At 38.5% G+C, this 24,130-nt stretch overlaps 2 protein-coding genes across 2 annotated transcripts in view; both read left to right on the plus strand.

The window, feature by feature from the left end:
* LOC108361066 (uncharacterized) overlaps positions 1 to 24,130 on the plus strand; it is a 72,215-nt gene that overhangs the window by 33,206 nt on the left and 14,879 nt on the right. The gene's annotated exons all lie outside the window — the stretch shown is intronic.
* LOC108361065 (60S ribosomal protein L7a-like) lies at positions 16,108 to 17,099 on the plus strand. The gene has a single exon (XM_017613595.1). The coding sequence runs from the start codon at positions 16,196 to 16,198 to the stop codon at positions 17,009 to 17,011; it is 816 nt and encodes a 271-aa protein (XP_017469084.1). The 5' UTR covers positions 16,108 to 16,195; the 3' UTR covers positions 17,012 to 17,099.

Genomic DNA, 24,130 nt, shown 5'->3' on the forward strand with positions numbered 1-24,130 from the left:
ATTTCAATCACCTTGTTCAAAATATTTCCAAACTTCTTAAACCATATGGTGATACACATTGATACACATTTCTCTTACCTATTTCTCTTAATTCCAATTGAATTATATTTTTTAAACAGGTGGGAACCCTCCTATAGTTACGTTAAAAAACAAAGCTTTTCAAAACCATTTCGATTAATACCCATTTTGAATATCTGATAAATTTTTTGTTTAATTTGAATATAGATAAGTTCTTAAAAGGTGGCAACTCTTTTCAAAAAAATAAATCCTTATTGCACATCTACAGCCCGAGCCCTTTAATTTCACACCTCATTTTTGAAAATCGAACGAACGGCACGGATCTGATGGTAAGAGCTAAGCGATAAGTAATTACGAAATATACAGTATAAGTTATTTATAATTTAGGTTTATGCATCAACCCTAGAAATTTTAAACAAAACAAAAACTTGAAGTGTGAACCCGGTCCATTTTGATATGGAACGCCCCATATACATAGTAGTTTGGCTGAAACTGCCCCTTGCAAGGGAATTTTAAATATTAAAGATTGTTTAATTTGAGTCCAAAATTACACATAGTAACGAAGAGGTTGCCATGTTTAATTTTTAGGTACACTCTTTCCGGCAAATAAGTACAATTTTTTCGGCAAATAAGTACAATTTGAAAATTTAATTCTTGTCCATATTGCGAAAATGTATTTTATGACGACATCAAATAGGTGAATGTTCATGATGCAATAATACAAGGTGGTATCAGTTGTGACAGCTCGATTTGACACTGCCTTAGCTCAGTAGAATAAGAAGAAAAACGGGAAGAAATTAATCCCCATTTGGGGGAAAAATATAAAATTTCATATTTTCTTCTAAACGAAATTGCTTTTTTATATATATAGTATATTCGTAATGAAATGAAATAAAATAAGATAAAATACCTTTTTGAGAAAACAAAATGTGTATACTGAGAAAAAATAAAAAAAGTTCAACTATATTATTAGGCAAAGAATTGTTGAAGAAGTAACACTGTTTCACCTAAGGCAGTCAATATGGCGGAATTAGAGCGAGAAGTTGCAAACCGATAACACCTTGTATTATTGCATCATGTTGAATGCTGTCAAATCGGCGAAGGGTTAGAGCTCCGCTGATGGCGCCATTTCAGTAAAACTCTAGAGAGATTTCTCTACCGTATACGCTTACCTTTACATACACACATATTTATATTTCCACACGAGCCAAAAGTGTAATGAACCTATTTGGTAACTAATGTAAACACATCGAGGCTCAATACGTTGCCCACATGTATTTCTGCTTACACTGCACTCTCCCATAAGCATCCCTGCAAAAAAATGGGACTAATCCGGGATCACTCCGGGAGCAATCGCAATGGAATGCGACTAATACCACTTTTGATCTCTTTATATGGAATGAACTGATCGCTTTTGTTCAAGCATGTCCTATGAAGAGACTAATTGTTCACCTTTATACCCGAACGGGTATAAAAAGCGACTAGTCACTTTTTAAAAATAAAAATAAAAATTTGCGCCAGTTGAGAACTGAACCGGGCTTTGTTAGGCGAATACTCTCTCTGTGTGCCAACACCGCACATGAAATTTCATTGACTAAGTGCGCACATATCATTACATCGTTAATAGTACCCGTTAGAGATGAGTTGGGGACTAATTGATCTCCAATTATACCCATAAGGGATGAGTCGAAACTAACTGACCTTCATTAGTACGCGTATGAGACTCATTGGGACTAATTAATGCCCAATTGTACCCGATGGAGAGTAATCTCGGAATACTCTCTAGAGATTAGTCGCACAATTTTTTGCAGGGATATTTCGCTAAGCTAAGCCAATATGCATATGTATGTGCATAAGTGTTTGCCCTGCAAAAAATGCGACTAATCCAGGATGACTTCGGGAGCAATCGCAAAGGAACATGCGACTAATACCACTTTTGATCTCTTTACGTGGAATGAACTGTTTGAACGGGTACAAAAAGCGACTATTCACTTTTAAAAAATAAAAATAAAAATTTGCGCCAGCTGCGATTCGAACCGTGGTGCTCAGGTTTGTTAAGCGAATACTCTCTCTATGTATGAAATTTCATTGATTAAGTGCGCACATATCATTAAATCGTTAATAGTACCCGTTAGAGATGAGTCGGGGACTAATTGATCTCCAATTATACCCGTAAGGGTCCAGTCGAGACTAATTGATCTCCATTACTACCCGTATGAGACCAGTTGCGACTAATTAATGCCCAATTGTACCCGATTGAGCGTAATCTCGGAATATTCTCTTTAGAGATTAGTCGCACAATTTTTTGCTGGTTGGCTGCACATATGTACATGTGTTTGATAAACGACGAAGCACAGTTCACCGGCGGGCCGCATAAACGACTCGCCGGCGAGTCTCAAAAACGACTTACCGGCGGGTCGCACGACTCCCCTGCAGCCTGCAAAACGATGCTCAAAATTTATACCAAATTAAAAAAAAATGCATACCCACAAATGTTATTAATAAGGCCAATAGAGAGCTGTACCTTTATAAAAAAATTGTATATGAAAAATATTATGAATACTGAAAAAAGATGTAGGTGGCTTAATTCTCTGAGTACAAGTGTACATTGTGGTTTCCATATTCTGTCATAATAAAAACGGTTTACTATCCAAATGAATGACTTTTGTTTATGCTTAGATATATAAAAATGTGGGCGTGGAACTTGTCCAACCCAGTCCGAAGGTTTCTCAGAAAACTTGAGCGTTCGAAGAAACGAATTCATTTCGAGTTGACCCAAACGACTTTACCAGACCGACGTCGCAACGACCTCGATTTGATGAAAAAAACGAAGGCGGAACGACGTTGCATTTTGTATAGAAAAAACGACTTCGTTTCGGCGTCGTTTCGAGTTCACCCAAACGACTTCAACAGAGCGACGTCGTAACGACGTCGATTCGATGAGATAAAACGATGTCGGAACAACGTTGCATTATGTATGGAAAAAACGACTTAGTTTTGACGTCGTTTCGAGTTCACCCAAACGACTTCGCCAGAGCGACGTCGTTTCGAGTTCACCCAAACGACTTCACCAGAGCGACGTCGTAGTATGTAAGAAGTAAAATAAATGAGCTCACTTGCAAAAAGCCATAATTTAAAAAAACGTCTAGAACAAGTAAAATCTGAATTGTATATTTTTTTTTTATTATCTGAAAATTTTGATAAATAAGAGCTTAATAGCATTAAAATCAAAATCGAAGTATGGTAGTTTGTGCAAATTTTATACACAAAAAATTAATATAGCGAGTTTTGAAACAGTACCTTTTACATACATAGCTAGCTTTTTATAGCTTTTCACGTTCTCCTTACATGAAGATGGATCTGCTTCTTTTTTACGCCTTCTTCCACTAGGCACCGAAACTACCACGTTTTCTTGCAGTTTTCTAGGTTCAACAGAAGATGGTGACTTTTGAACTTGTGTAAGGACGTACAATAAATATTATAGCGACTTTTGAAAATGTATATATACATACCGTAAGTATTATAGCGACTTTTGCTAGAGCAGCTAACATTTGATGCTATTTTTTTCAGAATATATAAGGATTTTGCACTGTATTGTTAGTGGACATGAAACTACTTTAAATATTGGTACGTTAACCACCAAAAACTAAAAATCGAAAAAATGTTACATAGAGCACTTTGCAAGTTCACTCCTCAAATTTGTATTATAGTAAATAAGAAATTATAGAATTAAATAAGTTTAAAATTGTATAAATAAGGAAAGAAATTATTAATAAACATCAATATTCGATAAGCGCTCGACTGCGCTACAACACAACCATTCTTTCCGTTTATTACACTAGCTATTCATGTTTTGCCGTACAAAGATCGTTACAGGCGATAAGTAAAGACATAGAAACCATTACGGAACTTAGGTAGTGTAACTTGCTGTTGCTGGTGAAAGACAAAAAAGTGCTAATAAATTAATTTCTACGAAAAAATTACCAGGTATATGTGTAATTAAATGTAAATGAAAATCTTATTTACGTTAAAGGCACGGTATTTGCACCTTACCTTAAAAATCTAGGGAGCGGTCGACGTTTTCAAATTCACAAGAATGATTGACAATAAAGCAGTGACTTTTTGATGCAGAACTAAAGTAATCATTTCAAAGTTTAACTGAAAAGAATAAATATTTCAATCGATTTATTCGTTTTTGATTTATAGAAGTTTTAAAAATGATTTGATGATTTTTTACCACATTTTGCCCCTTTTATAGGTTCCCTCAAATAATGTTGAAATTACCNCTGTGCGAATTTACCTTATTACATACATATTTTGGTTATTTTATAAGATACATATGCACGTGTGCCGAATCTCAAACAAATCGGACCGTAAAAAAAAATTATTTGGAATAGATCAGTCCCTGGTCAACATACCGGAAAAGGATCAGTCCAGCGCCTTCGTCTTGACCTGCAGGCTGTGACGGAGCCACAGCCGCTAAACTTAAACGTCGAATACGTGATATTATTAAGATCACATTCAAGTTAAAAACGGTACGTGAAATTATCGTTTTGATTGTATTGAATTTAATAAATCAATATAAATTGCAAAATATTAATAATTAGCAATAGAGAAGCAGATCCACATTAGCTTCAATCATATGTATCATCAGCTTATAAAAAGATATATGCCATGAGGTGTATCACTACGTCGCGACTCTGGAGTCTGGAGAGTCTTCAGAAGAGGAAGAAGGGTCCAATGAAGAATCTTGGCACTCATCATCATCCTAAAATAGCTTATTATACAAATTTTGTTTTACAATTTAATTACACATTTATTATCCATTGCATTACAAGATAAAATTTGTTATTTCCGTAATTTTCTTTGTAACATATATCTCAAGGAAGTCCATACGCATTTTAACAATAAAAACAAATTTTTGAGCAACATTATAAAAATAATAATTTGTCTGTTATTCCCGTAGTTAAAGTTGGATTTCATTTTTAAACAGATGGTAACCCTGCCACATGTTGTTTAGACATGAAGCCTTTTAATACCATTTTAATTGATACCCATATTGTAGTCATTCAGTTAACCTAACTATATGTAAGTTTTTACCAGGTGGCAACTCTTTGCATGTATATATAAACATCGCCGAGACGGACACGTATGTAGGTATTAGGGATGCCAAAATATCAGGAAAATTGGGATCCCGGGATTTCGGGATATTTTTTAGGTAATTGAGTCATAAATTTTATAAATATAAGTAAAAATTCAATATCTGAAAGCATTTAAACATACCATGAAATAAAACTATTTAAAATTTACGATAAACTGATTGAAAAACTCATATATCGCTAGCTTAGAGTGAAAAGTTGCTAACTTCACTTTTAATGAAAAATCATATTCTGATATAGGAGGCTAGATAAATTAATATTGCATCGTTTCGAAAAGGGTAAAGGTCCTTGTTTTATGTTTTCTCGTTTATATTCAATGAAAGGAAAATTTGCTAAGGCCAAAAAAAGCTCCGAAAATTCGATAAGGCCAAAAAAGTTCGAAATCTTTTAATAAAGATCGAATCCCTCGAAAATGGCTATACGAAGTTTTTTCCTCTCCTTACAATTTTTAAATCGGGACTTAGCAACTTTGCACTCTACGCTAGCGATATTTATTAAATCAGACAAATTTTAAAATAAAACATTTTTTTAATTGTATTTAAAAAACCATGTGATTGAGGAACGTATACATCATAAATAATAATTTAAATACCAGGTACTTTTGAAAGTAACGATAAAGAAAAAAACATAAAACAAAAATATACAAAAACAATTTCTCTAAATATGTTTATTCTACTCTATAAAGAAATGCCGAATGGAGAATTTTTTGCCATTTTTTCGCAATTTACTAGACATTTTGGGGGTGTACGAGTCAAACGGATCTCAGAATTGGATTCAGCGGGTCGAAATACATGTTGGGAGGTGGGTCTGGTTAAAACACACACCCCTTTTTTCCGGTGTTGTTATTATTGCACTTAAAATGTTTTCATAAGAGCAGCAAAGCATTCAAAGCGGAGTCTTCTAAGCTTGACCTGCAGTTTTTACATGCAAAACCTACTGATCGTCGTTTAAAGTGCAAAACCGCGTATCAACAAAATGTGCAAAACCGCGTATCAGCAAAATGCATAACCGCGTAAGTGAAGTTGTAGAAATTATTTTCTAGAGCGTAAAAACACTCATATTTCAAAATGGTTCTCTTTTTTATAAAGCAATCGCATTTCTGGCTAGTATATTTCAGGACGAATGGATAACGATTTAACCAAGAGCTTATGTGAGCAAATCCAATTTTTGGCAGCCAATGTCAGTTACGCGGTTTTGCAGAATCACGATACGCGGTTTTGTACTTTAAACGACGTGATGAAAAACATATTTCGGCATCAACACTTTTAGGCTGAACTGCCAGAAGGTAGACATAATTAATTTTAAGATAATGACCCCTATCTCCTCCATTACAAAATATTTGAACTTCTTTTATTATTATTATTATTATTATGGGCCATATGCACCGCGACCTCTAAAGTGGTCTATTGTGCGTGGCCCCCGGCCTATATGGGAAGGCTCTTAATGTAGCCTAGCACCTCCAAGGGCGTTTTGTTCCAAATTTCAAATGGATTAAGGGTAGCGCCACCAAAGTGGGCTAGTCTGCGCCTAGCGAGAGCATCACATTCACAGAGAATGTGTTCTGGCGTTTCTTCGTCCAGCTCACAGAAGCGACAGACGCTTGTTTCTGAAAGATTGATTTTACTGAGGTGGTAACGAAGAGAACAGTCTCCCGTGTAGTACCCAGTGAGAGTTTTGAGGACCTCTCTGCCTAAATTGATTAGTTTCTTTGAAACTTCGTTTGAAAGGCAGATAAATCGTTTGGCTTGTCTTTGCCCTGGACATTCCATCCAATGCCTGTTGAACATTTTGTCTACCCAGTTATTCATGGTCCCCTTTATTTGTGCTTTGGTGAGCCCACAAAAGGGTTCCGGACCATAAAATACTGCGGCAGCTCCCTGTTTCGCTAGGCAGTCAGCCTCCTCATTGCCATCATGTCCCTCATGCCCTGGTACCCATCCTAATAAGACTGTATTCTTGTCACCAAGAGCATTTAGGACATTGCGGCAATCATGTACTAGCTGAGAACTTATTTTGTGGGACTTCAGGGCCAGTAGGGCTGCCTGACTGTCCGACATAATGCAGATATATTTCGATGACGTTCCCCTTCTGAGACATTCTCTGCCACAAATTTCTATTGCATGAATCTCCGCCTGAAAGATGGTGGGGTAGCTACCCATTGGTATCATTTTTTTAAAGTTCGGCCCAAAAATGCCAGCCCCCGTTCTACCATTTTCAAGCTTAGATCCATCAGTATACCAAACCTCCCCATTTGGTTTGGTGTATGGGTTCCCTGTATTCCAGAGAGCTCGATCTGCAATGTGTACCTCAAATTTCCTAGAGATTTCTAGTTTTGGAACCATTGCATCGCGCATTTGTAGTATGGGGTCATTCATTAGGACCTTCATGTGACCCGTCATATCTCCGATTTTCAGGTCGGAGGTGTTCAGGATTCTCAGTGCCGCTGTGGTAGCCTCCCTTTCTATTAAAATAGGTATTCCAACCAGGGCGCTGAGTGCATCGGCCGGGCAGGTCTTCATAGCTCCTGTTATGCCAATGCAGACTATTCTGTGCAATTTACTTAGCTTAGTGCTTGCACCTCTTTGTGTAGCCTTAGTCCACCATGCTAAGGAAGCATAGATTACTATTGGCTTAACGACAGTGTTGAATGACCAGTAGGTCATTTTGGGGGTAAGGCCCCATGTTTTGCCAAAAAGTCGTGAACAGGCAAAGAAGGCCTTCATCGCCTTGTTGATAACAGTGTCCAAATGTGCATTCCAGTTAAGTGTTTTATCAAGAGTTACTCCCAGATATTTAGCTTCACTGGAAAATTCTATTTCTGTGCCGCTCAAAGTAAGTTTAGTAGTAGATAATTTCCTCCTTCGAGTGAATGGAACAATAATAGTCTTTGTAGGATTGATGGTTAGGCCTTTATCCTCACACCATTTGTGTGTGATACGTAGGGCTTGTTGCATGCGGTTGGTGATAGTTTCGTCATGAAGCCCTGTTATGCAGATTACCAGATCATCTGCGTAGCCTTGCGTATTAAAGCCTTGGCTGTTCAGTGTGAAAAGGAGTTCGTCTACAACCATAGTCCACAAAAGAGGAGAGAGTACACCCCCCTGAGGGCATCCTCTTGTGGCTGTTATCGATTCTATCGTGCCACCTAATTCCAACCTGATGTTTCGTGTTCTTAACATTGATAACACCCATTGATTTATGATTGGGCTTACACCCTTTCTTAACAAGGCATCTTTTATTGCCTTATATGATGTGTTATGAAAAGCCCCTGAAATATCAATAAAGGCGCAAAGGGCTATATTTTTTGACTCCAGAGCCTTCTCAATTTTTGAAGTAAGGCTATGAACGGCACTCTCAGTGGATTTTCCTGGTTGATAGGCAAATTGGTTCTTATTCAGAGGTCGTTCCCTTAGGTTGACTTCTCTGATGTACTGATCCAGTATTTTCTCCATGCCTTTTAGAAGAAAGGAACTGAGGCTAATTGGTCGGTAGGATGACGGTAATTGTTCCGGCTTACCCAATTTGGGTAGAAACACGACCTTAACCTCAGACCATATGCTGGGAATGTGACCCAACAAGAGCGAAGTTCTATAGAGTTTAGAAAGGACCGCCGCTATGTGTCTAATTCCATGCTGCAGGAGACATGGATAGATTCCATCCGGTCTTGGTGATTTGTATGGGCTGAATGTTGATAAAGCCCATTGCACCCGCTCGACAGTGGTCAGCTTCGTAGCAAGGCTTTGTTCTCTTCCAGAGGTGGATGTTGGAGCACCCAATTCTGGTCGACAGTAGCCTGATATACAGCGCGGGAAGTGAGTATCCAGCAAGAGTCTGCTGGTCTCACCCGGATGCTGAGTGTAGCTCCTATCTGGTCTCTTGAGGGTGCCAATTGTATTCCTGTAATCCCTTGTTAGAGCTTTTTGGAGGCATACTGCCTCTGGAAGGCTATTTATTTCCTCACAGTGGTTTCGCCAGCTAGCTCGTTTGGATTTCCTTAGCTCCTTGTTGTAGGAAGTTAGCGCAAGTTTATACGGATTCCAATCACCCGTATTTTTTCCTCTATTGAATAGTCTTCTGGCCTGGCATCTCATTTGCTCAAGCTTCTTACTCCACCAAGGCACATCTCGTTTGGATTTTACCTTTCCTTGGGGGCAACTGCTGTTGAAAGCTATTACAATATCTGAGTGAAGCTGTTCAGCTTCATTCTCAAGCTCCTGTTTGGTTGTAATGGGGTGTTTGGGGCTGTTTCCGCCCTCTTCTATAGTAAAGCGGAAGAGTTCCCAGTTCGTTTTCCTGGGATTTCTGAAAACTAGTTCGTGTTCAGGAAAGAGACCCATGTCGAATTCTATATGCATGTGGTCCGACATTGATACCTCCCCGGAGACACGCCAGTTTGTGACAGATGATGACATGTTTTGACTGCTTAGAGTTAGATCCAAGACCTCCCCCCTTAAAGCATTTCTAAAAGTCGGTTCATTGCCACGATTTATAATATTTATATTATGACTACTAATAAACTCGAGGAGGTACTCACCCCTTTTTTTGGTATCGGTGCTGCCCCAAACAGTGTTATGTGAATTGGCGTCACAGCAGAGGATCCAGGGTTTACCACTCTGCTGGCAGTGCTCCACGAAAGCCTTTACTTCTGCTGTTGGGGCCATCTCCTCCTCACCCGGAAAGTACGCTGAGGCAAGTACTGCCTCTTGTACACCCCTTGGAGTGGGAATTTCGGCCCGAACCGCAACCAGATCCGCCGTCATGAACTGTAATAGAGGAAGAAACGTTAGTTTTTTGCTTAATAGCATCGCCGCCCTTGGGCGAGGGCTGGGGGCATATATGATCTTACCATCATTGACGTTCAGACCTTTGACCTCACCGCGTAGTATCCAGGGTTCCTGGATGAAGGCTATACCTAGACCCTCGTTAGTGAACCTCCTGCAGAGAACAGCTGACGCTGCCTTGGCATGATGAAGATTCACTTGGAGGCATTTCAGATGCCTCGAGTTTGCGTTGGGCTTAGGGAGAGATGGCATTATTTGCGGTCTCTACGGCCGCGAGCAGCCACCTTCTTCCCCCTATTTCTACCCCGCAAGGCCTTCTCCTCGGCTGTCCAGTAGCCGCTTTGAGTAGCCGCTTTGGAACTGCCATGTAGTGGTGGCCTAATTATGTTCCGGGGGAGCTCAATGGGCCTGACATTTTCTTGGGCTCTGTCTAGCACCTGCTGCAGGGTCAGGACCGATGTTGCTGTGGATCGCGGAGGCGATGTCGCACTGGCTTGAGCTACTGACAGCTCAGGCGGCGGCTTTGTCTTCTCCAGCTCCGGTGATTGCTGCTTCTGTGCTTGAAGATCTGTTGAGAGCTGCCTCGGGGCGACGGTGACAGACTTCGAACAACAGGGTTGTTCGTCCGTGCCCGTTCCGTCGGTATCAGCGGCGTCCTTTGCTACCACTGGTACCAACGGCTTGGCTTTTTCCCTCAACTTGACCGTACCGTAGCCATAGTTGACAACATTTCCTCTCTGTTTGAGGATGTCTGCCGAGATCGGGTCGCAAGGGTGATTTCTACCACTGTGGACTTGCGCACCCGATTTAGAACTCGCCAGTCCATTATTTTGAGGCCTTCATTCTGCCCCTGAAGAAGTAGTAGCGCGTCCTCATTCCTGAAGCTATCCAGCTCCGGGAAGAATCCCACCAAAATTATGGGGCGAGGCGTTTCTGTATCCGCTACCACCTTCATCTTTGCCCCTTTCCAGGGGGCAATCTTCGGAACTGTAGCCCTTATCCACTCCGCAGTTACTGCGTCCCTGCAGATAATGGATAACCATCCCGGACGAAAAGTGCAGCCATCAAAAATAGGCTTTACAGCGCTATCTTTGTTGCTTCTTATCGCCCTAAGGATGGCATTCTGAATGGCCCTCAGTTCGTCCGTCGACCAGACCGTAGCCGGATAGTTCTCGGGGACTATACCCAGCTTCACCTCACACAGTGCGTCCCTAAAGGATGTTGGTTTCACGGCCTTTCCGGCGTCTTCACGAGGCAGGCTTGCCTCGGTCGTGGGCATTGTTACTGCCCCAGTCGGCTCAGCTCTCGCTGCGCCGTCCATAAATTTGGAGACCTTCTTTGGGGCTTGCTCCTGTGGAGTGGAGCTCTTTGATCGGGTTCTTTTAGCCGATCTCTCCTTTTGAGGGGGCCCAATGGGCTCTTTCGCTAATTCCTTAGCCTCCTCATAGCTCATACCCTTCTCCAAATAGCGCTTGAGGCGTTTTCGACCGGCTCCACTAAGCCGATCGCGCTCTCGAGTTTGGACGAGAGTATCATTACCTGTCGGAGAGGCAAGCAGCTTCTGCTCATCCTCCGGCGAGATATCAGAAAGCGTTTTGACGGGACTCGCATCCCGTCTAGCGCTGGTGTCAACCATCTCAACGTCATACTGGGGACTATGCGCCCCCGGTAGTTCTGTCGGGACAGTCCCCGTTTCGGCGGCTGCCGAAAGGCCATGCCCGGCCTCGTCTGCGAGCTGTTCAGCTCCATCTGTTTTTTTTTGTTGTTGTTTTTTTATTTACGTTATCCATAGTGTTCCCACGAGTATGGGGGATAGTAGTACCGCTGGGACATAGCCCCCACTATCCCGAGCGGGGCTTCTTACAACCAGAGGTCGCCAGGTATCTGGAGGCCACCGTTATAAGACACACTAACGTAGTGCCATTCATCCCATAAGCACGGTACGGATGACACTCGGAATTACGGGTTTTATCGAGTTGTCCTCTCTAGATCCGCCATATTCAGTAAAAGCAGGGGCACCTCTCGCAGGGTGTGACTCTTCGCCACGTATGGTCGGTCTTGAGCCAACTGCTCCTGACTCAGAGCATTGCACCACGTATGGAACAATACCAAGAGCCTTGACTTCTTTTACCAGCACGTTTCTCTTTTTTCGATTTGAGGAAGTTTTGAGTAGATTGATCTAAAAAATTATCTAACTTTTCCTTAAAACTCTCTGTTTCGTTTACATTAGCGACGCTATGAGTAAATTCATTGAAATCTTTTTCAACAAAGGCTCAGACTGCAATTTAAAAGTACAGTTTCAAGCTTTTTGTTAACTGCAGTCAAAACGGCATTTTACAAAAATCATACTTCAAAATTCATAAACAAATTCTTACTATCAATTCGATATTTCAAAATTTTCGGGATCCTGGGATTAATGCAAGCAAATCCCGGGATTTCCGGGACGTCAAAAACACCGGGATCCCTAGTAGGTATGCGTGTTTCTACAATCGGACCACGGCAACATAGAGGCTATCGGTGTCAAACTTTAACCAACGTTATTTTCGTTGCTTTGGAGGAATAATTGTACGTCCTCCACCTACATTTACTTGATTTTAAACACTTACAATTTTAAACGTCGTAAGACGTCTTTTCTAAACATTTTGAGTTAAAATGTTCATAAAAATAATTTTTGGCCGCATAAATCGGCCAAATACCCCTATGTGCGTCGATTTATCTTTATTTCCTTTCATACTGCAGAAATTTGCACTACTTTTTAAATTAGCCCAGGTCCCCGTGCTCGTCTCCGCATTATCTTCGTCTTCGCATTTGTGCATAAGTTAGCTAAGACTTCTGAAACAGCTGGCAACCCTCCTAAATATAGTTAAGAAATAAATAAATTTCTTGCGTCTGATATTGTGATACCCACATATTTCATGTGTCTGATGAATTAAGTTAAACTTTATTTTTTAAACAAGTGACAACGCTCCTAAACACAGTTCAGAAGTAAAGCCTTTTTAAACCCATTTCGTTTGATACCCAGATTTTTAATAATTGATTTAACTTATTAAATAATTTGAGTTTACCTTCTTAAACAGGTGGCCTCCCTTTTAAATAATTATTATTATTATCTGAAAAGAAGTGGGGAACCACAACTTTGCATGCTTTTGCATCGCTGGTGCTTACACCTTCGGCTCAGCCTCTTTAATATTCTAAATATTCAAACTAAGGGTATCGTACCACCTTCGTTTCACGTCGTGTTGTAATATCTCATTTAACTTGTGCCTACTTTAATTATTAAAAATATTTTAAAACCAAAGCCTTGTTAAACCTTTTTCGACTGACACACATATTGCTATACATAATTAAATTATGTATCTAATTCCCTTAATTCAAGTTGAATTTCATTTCTAAAACATATGGAAACCCTCTTAAATAAAGTTAAGAAAAAAACATTTTTAACCCATGTCAATTTATACCCATACTTTAGTAATTCATTTGACTTATTAAATAATTTAAGTTTAACTTTTTACACAGGTGGAGACCCTCTTTAATGTTATAAATGCTGAAACTAAATTTTCCTTAATACTCCTTTGTTTGACGCCAATATTTCAATATTTTATATAGTTTTTTAATTCGACAGATGGAAATCCTGTTAAAATTATTCTTAAACCAACACCTCGTTAAACCTTTTTCGTCTGATACTTGTATTGTGGTACAGATTTAAATTATCCAACATTCTTAATTAAATTTGAATTTAATTATAAAATCAGATGGAAACACTCCTACATGCAGTTTGGAAATAAACTTCAAAGAAATTTTGATTTCTATTCATATTGAAGTAATTTATTTAACCTATTGCTTATTTTTTGCTCTAACTTCGTAACAAGGTGGCAACCTTTTGCAAAATATTTTCAAACCAGAATCTCTTTCCACCGATATCCATATCAGGATACGCAGTTCAACTTTCTGCCTTTATTTAAGCCGAACTTGCTTCTGAAACAGGTGGCAACCCTCCTACATACAATTAAGAAATAAAGCCTTTTAAAAACCATTTCGATCGATACTCATAGTGTAATAATTGATTTAACTTAAAACTAATTTGATATTAATTTTTTTTTATCAGGAGGCAACTCTTTTTGAAAAAAAATAAGAAGTTATTGCAGATCCACAGGCAAGCCCTTTATTTTGATACCTTATTTTGTAAAATCGAACGAACGGTACAGATCTGATGTGACGAAAAAGCTTTCGCGTATTACACCGTGCGACAGTCAATTTTACACACGAAAAAATCAATATATTCACAAAACGGGGGGCCAAATATAATAAAACTGCATTTCTAGTTTTTCTCTCTGACGTCAGGATTTTTTTTAAAAGGACTATGATTGAATAAAAAAATGCGGTGCATTGTAGGGTAAAAATATGGGTATTAATTTAAAGGAAAAATTCTGTAGAATAGAAAAAAAATAAATTTGTGGGTGCGCCAGAACGAATAAGTATTGAAAAGGTCCTTTTAAAACTTTATCCTTGAATATCCTTAGAAATTTCCAAATTTGTTTTTGAAAAAAATATATGTCAAGGAGTAATATGTTAACTACCACATCCTCGAATTTCGTCCTTCTAACTTTATTAGGTTTAGATAAAAAAATGTACTCTTCTCTTTATAAGATATTGATAGTTATAATATACATAACCGAAGATACTGGAATCATTATTATGGAAACATGTATGCGCTCTAAAAGAACAAAATGGCCGTATGATATACCTACGGTTTAAATACTTTAATTGTTTTGTATACAAAGGCGTAGCCAGCCTTTCACCTAGGGGGCAGGAGTTTATATAGAGGGAAAAAATGTTTTTAATAATATTTTTTTTGTGTATTTAAAACGAAATTTTTGGGTTTAAGAAAGTATAAGTTTTCTGGTAGTATTTGCAACGATACGAATTTTTAAAAAATCGATTAGTAATATTTTTGTGTAAAATATTTTTCTTTATAAAAAAAGGTATTTTTTGATTTCAAGTGTTTTTCTCAAATTATTATACACGAAGTATATAAATATGCACACCAGGGGGTTCATTCGCCTTTACAACGATACCAAATTCTTAAAAATTGGTTAGTAATTTCTTTGTTAAATTTTTTTTTATTCAACAATTTTTATTTAGCTTGAGGCCGTTTTTTAATGAAAAGCTTATTGTGGAAAAGTAACATTTTGTTCTTGGAATTGTCTGAGATAACATACAAATATGAAAATATCTTAGTTTGTGGTGACTTTAATACAGATATTTTAAACAACGACTCGAGGTCGCTTAAATTAGTTGGCTTAGAAATTATAAATAAATACCCTACACGTTTTTCACATAATTGCAAATCTAGCTTGCTAGATTTGATTTGTACCTCAGACAGTTCCAGTGTTCTTCATTACGACCAGTTTTCTATTGCCGGAATATCAGATCACGACATGTTGTTCATATCCTATGATATTGATTTTAATTGCAAAACCAGAACACAGTTTTATTACAGAGACTTTAAGGCAGCTAGTTTTTCCAACCTAGTACATGAAGCAAATTTTCTACATTGGAACCGCGTTTGGACCTTTCCAGATATAAACCAAAAACTCATTCACTTCACGTCGCTTATAAACTATCTATTTGATAAATATGTTCCTCTAAAAGCAGTAAAAATTCAAAGTAAAAGACAGCCATAGTTCACAAACGAAGTTCTGTCGGCTATCAAAGCACGCAATAAGTCGTATAACTATTGGAAACGGCGCCCCACAAATGAAAGCTGGGAGTTTTATCGCTGTGCCAGAAATCATGCCACACTTACAATATGGAATTCCAAAAGACTGTTTTTTCAGACAAAACTTGATATTAATTTATCAGCTAAAAGTCTGTGGAAAAATCTTAAATCCGTGGGTATCGGATGTAAGATCGATTCGGGATGCGATTCGTACCCTGATTCCATTAACGACTTCTTTTTACAGTCGAGCAACTGCAAAAATAGTAGATATTTCAAAATAGACAAAAATTTGCTAGATACACCTGACAATGCTTTGCAGTTTAACGCAGTAACTGAGGATGATGTCATAAGAAGTCTGTACTCCATAAAATCAAACGCTGTTGGAGAGGATGGTATAAGTCTTAGGTTTTTGAAAATTATAGCACTTTTTGACAGGCAGACGTAGAAGCAGCTCTTTTTTCGGGCCGCTATTAAAATCTGCTTATTTCAATTACATCGTGTTTTAAAAATTATCCAAAATGGTGGTGAAGAAGCCAAGACCAAAGAAGAAGCCAGTTACCAAGAAGGTTGCGCCAGCCCCATTGGCCGTCAAGAAACCTGTAGTAAAGAAGGTGGTAAATCAGCTATTCGAAAAGCGTCCTAAAAACTTTGGCATCGGTCAGAATGTTCAACCCAAACGTGACTTGTCTCGTTTTGTTAAATGGCCAAAATACATTCGAGTTCAGCGTCAAAAGGCTGTGTTGCAGAAACGCTTGAAGGTACCACCACCAATTCATCAATTTACCCAAAGTTTGGACAAAACTACAGCGGTAAAAATGTTCAAACTCTTGGAGAAGTACCGTCCTGAATCTGCGTTGGCCAAGAAGCAACGTTGGAAGAAGATTGCTGAAGCTAAGGCTAAGGGCAAGGATGTGCAGCCCAAGAAGAAGCCCACTTCCGTGCGTTCTTACACCAACACTGTGACCAAGCTGGTCGAGCAGAAGAAGGCTCAACTGGTCGTCATTGCTCACGACGTTGACCCCTTGGAGCTGGTTCTGTTCTTACCCGCACTTTGCCGCAAAATGGGCGTACCTTACTGCATTGTTAAAGGAAAGGCACGTCTTGGTTTGTTGGTACGTCGTAAGACATGCACAGCATTAGCGCTGACAAATGTTGAAGCCAACGATAAGGCGAACTTCGCCAAGATTCTGGAAACCATCAAGACCAACTACAATGACCGTCATGACGAAATCCGCAAACACTGGGGTGGTGGTATTCTGGGATCCAAGAGTTTGGCTCGTATTGCTAAATTGGAGCGCGCCAAGGCACGTGAATTGGCACAAAAACAGGGCTAAACAACTGAGGGTGCTTCAGTTAATTGTTTTATTGTAATGGGATTTTGTCGAACAGCAGGTTGTTTATGACAAAAAGAAAATAAATAAACATAGTTCCCACTTTGACTCCCATAATTTTTCAATAACAACTTCAGCTTTCCCCTATGCTGGGAAGGAAGCGAAAGTTATCCCAACTGCTAAAAAGCCATCGGCTGCTTTGCCAACGTCCAATAAGCATATTGCCAGCTCTTTCTAAAATCTGGGAAAAGTTAGTTGTTGTTCAAATTACTGAATACCTTAATAAAAATAAGCTACTAACCGAATGCCAGTCTGGTTACAGAGCCCGCCATAGTTGTGCAACAGCTTTGCTCAAGGTTGTTGAAGACATTCGCTCTGCCTATGACAGAGGCGATTTAACTGTTCTGACGCTTTTAGATTTTTTAAAAGCTTTCGACACAGTAGATCATTCCATTATTTTTTTTCTAAGTAATCGTTGGCAGAAAGTAGTTATTAAAAACAACTGCTCTGAGATGAAGCGTCTTCATTCGGGGGTGCCTCAGGGATCTATACTTGGTCCAATTTTGTTCAGTATGTTTATTAACGATATAACTTCTTGTTGAAAGACTGTTTCGATACATTTATATGCAGACGCCGCACAAGTATATTTTTCTCGTCCGATTGGCCTATGTGAAGATCTGGTGTTTAGAGTAAACGAAGACCTCGAACGCATCTCTTCGTGGGCGAAAGATAATAACTTAAATCTAAATGCCTCTAAGACAAAAGCCACTTGTATTACGTACTCCTCGAAACTTGTAAAGAATTTACCATATTTAACCATACAGGGCATTACTATAAAATACGAGTCCTTTGTTAATAGCTTAGGGTTTAAATTAAATCCATACCTTGGATGTAAAGACCATATTACCTATATTCTAAGCAAAATTTACTTTATTTTAAGAAAATTATGGTACACAGCCGACTACATTCCTTTAAATGTGAAACTGAAATTGGTGAAAACTCTCATAGTTCCATTGATATCGTTTGGTGGGCTCTTGTATGGAAATATGGATTGTGAATCACAGAAAAAGCTGCATTTTGCTCTGAACAATTGTGCACGATATATAATTTCGAAGCGAAAATTTGAGCACATATCGGAGTTTTCTTTTAAGATAATGGGCTGCAGTCTTACTAATTTCCTAAATTATCGCAACCTAGTTTTCCTAAATCAATTAATTTATAAAAGGCAACCAGAATACCTCTTTAAAAATTTGTGTTTCGCGAAGTCAGACAGGACTTGCAACCTCATTGTTCCACGCTATAAATATCTCTCGTCATCTAGAACGTTCTTTGTCAGTGCGATCAAACTATGGAACTCATTACCGAATGTAAATGTTTAATCAGCTAGAACTTCGGAACCATAAGTCAAGAGAACTTGCAATTTGGTACGAAGGCATGTCCATGGGAGACGCTTATAGTAAGGTTTATATCAATGAGTTTATAAAAGGGGGCGTGGCACATCCCTTGGGCGAGGAATTTTGTTTCAGCTATAACTTCGGAACCATAAGTCACATGAATTTGAAATTTGATATGAAGTCATATCTAGGTAGGTGCTTATGGTAAGGTTTATATAAATCCAGTAGGCTTTGAAGTTTTAATCAGCCATAACTTCGGAACCAGAAGTCACATGAACTTGAAATTTAGTATGTAGACATAAATATGGTAGGTTCTTATAGTAAGATATAAATAAATGAGTTTGTAGAAGGGGGCGTGGCTCATCTCATAATAATGGAATTTTTAATCAGCCATAACTTCGGACCCATAAGTCACATGAACCTGAAATTTGGTATGCAAACATATCTATGGTAAGTGCTTATAGTAAGGAGTTTGTAAAAGGGGGCGTAGCACATAACATGGGCGTGGACGTTTTCATCAGCCATAACTTCGGACCCATAAGTCACATGAACCTGAAATTTGGTATGCAAACATATCTATGGTAAGTGCTTATAGTAAGGAGTTTGTAAAAGGGGGCGTAGCACATAACATGGGCGTGGACGTTTTCATCAGCCATAACTTCGGAACCGCAAGTCACGTGACGCCTTTAACTCCTTCTGATATGCCTTTCCAATTTAAAAAACTTCAACTATAAACAAAAATGTCTTAAAATAAAACCAACTGTTTATCGATAATAAAATGTATGATTTGCATTGCAATTGAAAATGCATCTAAGTTAATAGATGCTTTGAAGTGCTAAAAACATGCTGTGGAATAATATTAGAGTTATTATTCGTAAGAAATTAGATAGCTAAAATTTAGTTATTACAATACAACGTTGGTATTAGAGGGCTGCATGAATTCATTCAAACTTCTAGCCAAACAGAGTACAGTAGATTTGAATATTTTACTTCACATACAAAACACTCAGCGTTTGGAATTTTAAAAGTTATGAATATACATTTTGTTTTATATTTTCTACATTCAAATGGAAGAATGTGAATGAATGAATAGAAAACATTCAAATCATCCAAACTCATTTCGGTAAAAGTTTTTTTCTACAAACAAGTTTTTTCGTATATCATGGGAGCGCAGAAATACATACATACATACATATGTTTTTTTTTCAACGGAGGGGAATCTTCCAAAGATGTTATGCACGATTCGCATTCCTGTCCGCTAAGGGTACACCTCATTCGGGACCACGCCCAGACTATGTTATCACATAATTCCGGACTTGCGAGACAGCGCGCCTACGTNCGATCTGCCTCGTATTTTCGGCAGTGGAAAAATACGTGTAGTACGTTTTCGTCGCCGCTACCGCAGAATGAGCACTCTGTCCCGTCATCATGCCCATATTTGAACAGGTATTCTCGAAAGCAGCGGTGCCCCGTCAGAAACTGTGTCATTTAGAAGTCGGTCTCTCCGTGTTTCCTCTCCACCCACGCTTTTATGTTACCTATCAGCCTGTGCGTCCACCTCCCTTTTGTCGTCACATTCCAGTGTCTTTGCCATTCTTTTAGACTTGCCTCCCTCTCTTGTTTCCGCTCTTCGATTGTCAGGCACCTGCCTAAGTTTCGGGACTTATCAAAGACTCTTTTTAGCTCCATGGCCATTATTTCTGGGGGCATGATGCCTGCTAATACTCCGACCGCCTCGTGTGACACAGTACGGAAGGCGCTAGTCACCCTGATGCTATTTAGTCGGTACACCGACTTTGCCGCCTTCGCGTAAGTCTTGCGCTGCAACGCGGGTCCCCAGATGGGTGCTGCATACATTAGTATGGACTGGCTCACTTTTGCTAGAAGCGCTCGTCTGTTTTGGCTCGGTCCGCCGATGTTAGCCATTAGTCTTGTTAGAGCCGTGGTCACTCTTGCCGCTTTTTCACAAGCTTTATCAATGTGCACCTTGTAGCTTAATCTCGAGTCTATCATGACACCCAGGTATTTCAGCGACTGCTGTGTTTTGATGCTATGTCCATCGATGTTGAGCGTAGCGCTCTCCATCTTTTTTCGGCTTGTGATCACCACCGCTTCGGTTTTTTGCCCTGCGAGTTGGAGATTCGTTGCAGCGAGCCAGTTCTTTATTTGCTGCGCCGTGCTGTTGCAGATGTTCTCAACTTGGTAGAGGTCTTTAGCCACTACTGTTATTGCTATATCATCGGCGTATCCGATAATTTGTACCTCCCTTGGCAGCGGAATACACAGAATTCCATCATTGAGGACAATCCAAAGTAGTGGCGCAAGTACGGGGCCTTGTGGTACTCCACCCGTCACCACGTACTTCCTGGGGCCTTCGTCGGTGTCATACAGCAGAAGCCTGTCAGATAGATAGTTGGATACCATCCTTAGCAAGTAGAACGGCGTGTTCTTTTTTTCCAGAGCATTTAGTATGTGAGGCCAGGTGGACGAATTGAAGGCGTGTTTTACGTCGAATGTCACCACCGCGCAGTATTCCTTCGTGCCATATAGCCATCTTGTTCCTTCTATTGCCTTGCCTGCGACATCGGTGAGCTTTTTAATTGCATCAATGGTAGACCTCTGTCTTCGGAAACCATACTGGTTATCGGCGAGACCCGGCAGTTACTCCTCTAGGTGCGGCTCCAACCGTACACAAATTAATCGCTCCAGTATCTTACCAAGCGTATCCAGCATACAAAGAGGTCTGTACATACATATGTATGTTTGTACATACATATGTGCATAGAAAAAATATTTTTGGATATTCATACAAAAAATTTTCATTTATTTCAATTCAATTTATTTTCACATTGTTTGAATATTGTAATGTCGATACAAATCTCAGAACAGCTATTCACTCAAATTCAAAAAAATTTTAAGCCAAAATCATTCATTCGTTTTGTATATGAATAATTCATAAGCCGTTTTGAATGCATTCATGTAGCCCTCTAGTTGGTATTTCTACTAGTATATAATTTACTGGAGATATTTTAATACAAATAAAAACACCTGATGTGCCAAAAATTATTATTGCCAACAACGTTTTAAACATTGTCAAGGGTTAAAACACGTTTCCAGTGGGTTTCTGGGGTTGCTGATTACGAATCTGATGTCAGATTTTTAAAATTCAAAATGGTGGATCCAAAATGGCGTCTATAATTTTTTCAAAAATAAATATTGGAAATTTACAAGGATATTCAAGGATAAAGTTTTAAAAGGACATTTTCAACATTTATATGTCCTGGCGCAACAAAAATTTAAATTTGTTTTATATTCTACAGAATTTTTCCTTTTAACTGATACCCATATTGTTAATTTACAACGCACCAAATCTTTAAAATAATTTTCTTATTCTACCATATCCAGGAAATTCCAAAGTCCTTAAAAAAAATCCTGACGTCAGAGGGAAAAATTAAAAACGCAGTTACACTATATTTGGCTCCTAAATTTGTGAATATATTGATTTTTTCGTGTGTTTTAAAAATTCTTGGTTTTTTTCTTGTCGCACGGTTGCATTTGTATGTACATAGATTACTAAAAGAAAAACAGATCCACATTTACTGCAATAAATATATGTAGGTATGCATGTATTTACATACATACGCTGCGATTAGGTTATAAATATTGCTCCATCAGTCACTCAAAAGCCGAAACACCTACACGCACATACTCTTTGTCTCCCTCTCTCAAAATGATGCCGAAGTGATTTTGTATCGAAAACCATTTATGCCCATATATTTGAATCAAATAAACACACTTAGAAGATATCAACCAATACTTCCCACATACCAAACAAAAGGAAAAAGCTTGAATTTTTAATTACAGAAAACAAAACCAAAATCATTCGAGCGGTTTTCTAGAATTTTTGTAATTTTTTCAACAATTTTTTTACCTTAAAATGCTCGATATTTGTTGAATTTATATAAAATTTGTACACGATAATATTTCTGCTGCTCCAAAGAACTTATATACCGAAAATGTAAGCTATATCTGCAAATAATAAGTTGCCAGATCTCTTTAAAGGCCCAAAATTAATCCCAAAATAAGCAAATACTTACCGTTGTTTCTGCAACAGACACCGAATTGGTTATTTACAGAAATGTATCTGTCGAAAGACTTGTAATTTTGTCTTTGAAACGCCACACTTTTCTTCGAAATCGCTTCACTAGTTCTGGTGCAATAAGCGTTTTCGCGAAGCTCTAAAAATTACAACTACAACATTTCAGCATAGCCTCCAACGTAAGACGTATTCTACGTCNTCTAAAAATTACAACTACAACATTTCAGCATAGCCTCCAACGTAAGACGTTAAAAAAAGATTTTTGCCCCTTTGACATGGCTGTTGCTGAAAGCTATTTATATTCAAAATTTCATGAAAATCGGGTCTACCGTTCGAGAGATTTACTATTACAAAAACGGGACTTCTCTTTATACATAGCATAGATATGCTAATCTCTGTAACAGCTTCACCAACTTATATACAACTTTGTGCAGTTGATGACTTTGGCCCAACATAAAAAAGGTTGGGGATTCTTAAAATGAGATAATAACCACGCCCATCTAGCATATGTGNATTAACTGACGAGGACCTGCGTGTCAAATGAACTTTTCTCTCAAAGTTTACACTGCTGGCAAATGTAAATAAGGATTAAAATTTAAAAACTAATTAATACAACTAAAGTAAAATCTGTGGAAAATTAACAATAACATACTTTTTTCGCAAAATCTATAAAGGACTCTTCTATTTCTCAAAAAAACATGGGTAACAGTTATTCGTCGACACGCTGTAGTTTACAGAAATACGAAAACTACGATAAATCGGTAACTACCAAAACAAATTCACTCAAAATCGATGTTTGCAATAATATCTTCGTAGTAAATGAGATTATTAAACATTTATGCATAAATGGGAAATTTGCGCAATAAAACAAAAGAAAAACGGTGGAGTGCAAAAACGCCCATGGGCTTTATTCCCTAAAAACAAAGAAAAAAAGCCCGCGGGCGTTAATGCCTTTTCGAAAAAGAAATTATGCCCGCCGGCGTTATTGCCGTTTGCCGGTGGCCAGTATTTCCCTTTGGATACGGCAATAACGTCCGCAGTCTTCATTTCCCGCGAGGGTTATTTCATCATTATTGTGGCTCTTTTCTCCATTTTAGAATATTTCCAAAACCCCCTGTTCTAAATAAAAGCTAATATGATAGCATTGAACTAAATATTTGTTTTCCTTTATTATAAGAAATTGAAATTAACAAATTTCAATGCGTATATGTAATACATATCGTTGCCCTAATGTAGAAAGGCCCTAACTTATATTTTTACTGAATCGGGGTTTTAACGGATTTTGATTATAACCTCTAGTTGGATCTTCTCTAATTAATCGGCCCTATGCTGAATATCATCATCATCATCGTCGACGATCGTCAGCGCATCAGTAACATGGCTGACGATGGCCGTATCGTCACTTTTACTGACGATGACGCTATTCAACATAGGGCGGATGGCATTTTTTTTTTGGAAATTAACGGTAATACAAGCATAAAAAGAAGGCCCGATCTCAATCCATATTTTTTTTTGTATTTTTTATTTAAAACCCTTTTCCCTTCGCTTTTATCTGTTTTATAAATCGAAGCTAAATAAAAAGTTTTCTATTGTAAAGATCAGAGCGTGTTTGTTTTCGAAAAGTGTACT

The sequence above is a fragment of the Rhagoletis zephyria genome, unplaced genomic scaffold, assembly GCF_001687245.7.
Source record: "Rhagoletis zephyria isolate East Lansing unplaced genomic scaffold, Rhagoletis_zephyria_1.1 Rzeph_scaffold_00692, whole genome shotgun sequence".
In the NCBI taxonomy this organism is placed as follows: Eukaryota; Metazoa; Arthropoda; class Insecta; order Diptera; family Tephritidae; genus Rhagoletis; species Rhagoletis zephyria.

Excerpts from the sequence above, each read along its gene's own strand:
- LOC108361065 (XM_017613595.1), top strand. The coding sequence starts at position 16,196 with ATGGTGGTGAAGAAGCCAAGACCAAAGAAGAAGCCAGTTACCAAGAAG.